Source organism: Phaseolus vulgaris, chromosome 6, assembly GCF_000499845.2.
Source record: "Phaseolus vulgaris cultivar G19833 chromosome 6, P. vulgaris v2.0, whole genome shotgun sequence".
NCBI lineage: Eukaryota > Viridiplantae > Streptophyta > Magnoliopsida > Fabales > Fabaceae > Phaseolus > Phaseolus vulgaris.
This window is the reverse complement of record NC_023754.2, coordinates 5,447,493-5,450,412: the sequence shown is the minus strand read 5'-3', so window position 1 is coordinate 5,450,412 and position 2,920 is coordinate 5,447,493. Positions and strand designations below refer to the sequence as shown.

Genomic DNA, 2,920 nt, shown 5'->3' with positions numbered 1-2,920 from the left:
AATATTGATTAATTAATTTTAATTTCATGATGTTATTTTGCAGGCAAACTTTGACATTCCTGATGTGGAACTGCTTCGATCAAAGATATTATCCAATATCGCACTTAAATTTCGTACCTTTAAGTCAAGACTGACATCGAGATACATTTTTGGCGACCTTAAAGACGAAAATCCATGTTTAAAGTACCAACATATTGATGAAGAGACATGGCGTCTTTTTAGAGAAAGCCGTGAAAATGAGGCTTGGATGGTAAGTGAAGTAACTTTTTTGTTTATATAACATTAATAAGTTTATCTTATTTACTTCAGTTTGTTTATTTCAATTATGACAGGATCGTCGGAAGAAAGCTCAAGAGATAGCTTTGAAGAATCTTACCCCGCACGTTATGTCTCGTTCGGGGTATAGAAAACTTGAGCAAACACTGATGGTGGAAAAGGAGAAATCTCAACAGGGGACGTATTCTGAGAATGTGGAAACAGGGGTCACTTCTCCTCCACCACCTTTTCGCCATGAAAAATGGAAGAGGGCCCGAATTAAAAAGTCCGGTGCACCAAGTTCCGAGCAATCCGGGGTTATAATCGAAAAAATTGTAAGTTATTTTTGTTATTTTCAATTTTTTTAAAGCATTAATTATATTAATGATTGAAAATATGATTTTTGTGTACTCTTGCAGGATTCCTTGGAATCCGACGGTACATTTGTTGCTGAAGGTCGTCACGATATCCTGGTTGAAGCAATTGGACGACCTGAACACTCTGGTCGTGTTCGTGCCGCTGGACAAGGGGTCGGAATTAAACTTTTTTTTGGAGTTTCAGAACGACAACCATCCTCCTCCTCCAAGAAGGAAACTCAAATGAAGACTAAGTTACGTGAAGAAATAATGGAGGAGATGAGAAAGGAGACTGATTTGATGTGGCTGCAGATGAAAAAGGAGAATGATCGAATGCGACAAGAGTTTCTATCGCAACAAGTTTGTGCTGAGCCGATTGAACCCCTTGTTAGTCCCACTCCCAAGAGCACAAAGGGGAGTTGTGCGGCTCCTCCAACATCAGGGGATGATATCAATGGGCAGACAGAGGATTGTGAGCTACTGGTAGTGGGCGGCAAACTTCCTCGGGTGGTGGCACTTGGAAAAGTCTATAAAAACGCCACCACCTTACATAGCGTTCCTCTCTCCCCTGATGTGGCGAAGGTAACTGTTGAAAAAGTACGATTTCCTGATGCTCGTGTTCCACTACCTTCAGATGAGGTAACCACTGTGGCCGATGCATTTCAGACATTCGTTGCCTGGCCCAGAGAGCTCATTCGATCTATGCCCGAACCTCATGTAATAATTTTGTTTCATTATATTATTTTTTATTTATATTTATATATTACATATAATTTAATACAAATGTTGTTTATCTTGTAGGAACCTTTTCAGCCACCAACTCCGAAAAAGAAGCGTGAGGTTCCAGTTGACGATCCTATGGCTTCCCTACGTCTCATTGCTAGTCAGATTGGCAATGATCATTTTCCAGTTCCGTGGGATAATACATTTTTTCAAATCAACACTGAACTGCCACTGATGATTTACAACACAGATTTATCAGAATTTATATCTGGGAACCAGGAGCTCAATATAAGTATAATTCAATTTTTTATGATGTAAGTATCTTTACCTATTATTCAATTTACTTTATGTTAAATTATTATTGATTATGCTTTAACTAAAAACTTGTAGGTTTTTGCATAGAGTCTGTATCACTGAGGGGAAGGAAAATATGTATGGATTCGTAGATCCTGCATATACTAATCCCGTTGGACCAAACTCAACTGAGACTCAAGCATACATCACTAACATCCTGGAAAAAGAGGGAAAACAAATTTATTTATGCCCTTACATTAATGAGTAAGTTTAATTATATGTCATCAATTATTATTATTTCATGTTTTAAATATTTACTAACTCTTTTCAATGATCATATAGGCATCATTGGCAGTTACTTGTCTTATCAATGGTTGATAAGACTGCTGTGTGGTTCTGTTCCCTACACAAGAAGATGCCCACAAAATTTAAGGATATCATTGATACGTAAGTATAGTATAAACTTAACTTTGTATATGTTACTAATTAACCATCTACTAACGAGGTTTTTTGTATTAACCAGTTCATGGCGTGGATATAACATCCTAAAAGGTCGATCCAGTTCAAATAATTTGAACTACATAAGAGTAAAGGTTTGTAATTTTTTTCTTTCTCTATTATCATTGTTTATCAATATACTAACATATTACTTTTTATTGAATTATATAGTGTAATAAACAACCAGGAAGCTATGAGTGTGGCTATTACATTATGCAATGGATGATTACCATTATAAGACTAGGTGTTAAAACTGGTTGGAAGGAGGTATATGTTAAATCATTTTTATAATTCTTGAACATATATATATCTAGAAACTAATTTATGTCAACTTTGCAATGCAGTTATTCACAGAAGAAACACCAATGAGTGAGGAAGGCATTTCATATGTTAGAGATTCTTGGTCCACATACTTCATTAATTTTTATAACTCTAGCATAAGTAAACAACATTAGTGGTTTTATTATATGTAATTTGATCACTTGTAAATGTACATTTTGATGATTTCAATTGGTTACTACATTTTTGTATTTGTCTGGCTGGGTTTAATCATTATGCAGGTTATTTAAATACGGTTTCTGCACAAAACAGGATGTACCAAAAAAAAAAAAACACTATTTACAAATGCGGTCATTTACCAAGACCGCATTTGTAAATAGTGAATTCGCATTTACAAATGCGGTCTTAGTAAATGACCGCATTTGTAAATAGTGATTTATGAATGCGGTTTTTACCAAGACCGCATTCATAAATCCTAAATCCCAAACTCACTCCCTAATTCAGAATAATATACA

The 2,920-nt window shown here is 35.4% G+C and overlaps 1 protein-coding gene across 2 annotated transcripts; it reads left to right on the top strand.

Annotated features, from left to right (window-relative positions):
- The first annotated feature begins 931 nt into the window (after positions 1-931).
- Positions 932-2,664, top strand: LOC137830988 (uncharacterized). 2 transcript variants are annotated; one of them, XR_011084302.1, is made up of 5 exons: positions 932-1,328; positions 1,413-1,648; positions 1,725-1,892; positions 1,971-2,393; positions 2,471-2,664. XR_011084302.1 is itself a non-coding variant. In XM_068638442.1 (4 exons), exons 1-4 carry the CDS (start codon positions 945-947, stop codon positions 2,077-2,079), a joined length of 897 nt encoding a protein of 298 aa, XP_068494543.1. In that variant the 5' UTR covers positions 932-944; the 3' UTR covers positions 2,080-2,664. The 2 variants fall into 2 exon arrangements, 1 of the variants encoding a protein (XP_068494543.1); XM_068638442.1 differs by having other exon boundaries at positions 1,971-2,664.
- Positions 2,665-2,920: the final 256 nt, after the last annotated feature.

What these genes read in the sequence shown, in the direction of transcription:
- LOC137830988 (XM_068638442.1), top strand. Translation starts at nt 945, where the DNA reads ATGCGACAAGAGTTTCTATCGCAACAAGTTTGTGCTGAGCCGATTGAA. An exon ending in GATCTATGCCCGAACCTCAT is followed by an intron (nt 1,329 to 1,412) that starts GTAATAATTTTG and finishes TTTATCTTGTAG; the next exon opens with GAACCTTTTCAGCCACCAAC. An exon ending in ATAATTCAATTTTTTATGAT is followed by an intron (nt 1,649 to 1,724) that starts GTAAGTATCTTT and finishes AAAAACTTGTAG; the next exon opens with GTTTTTGCATAGAGTCTGTA.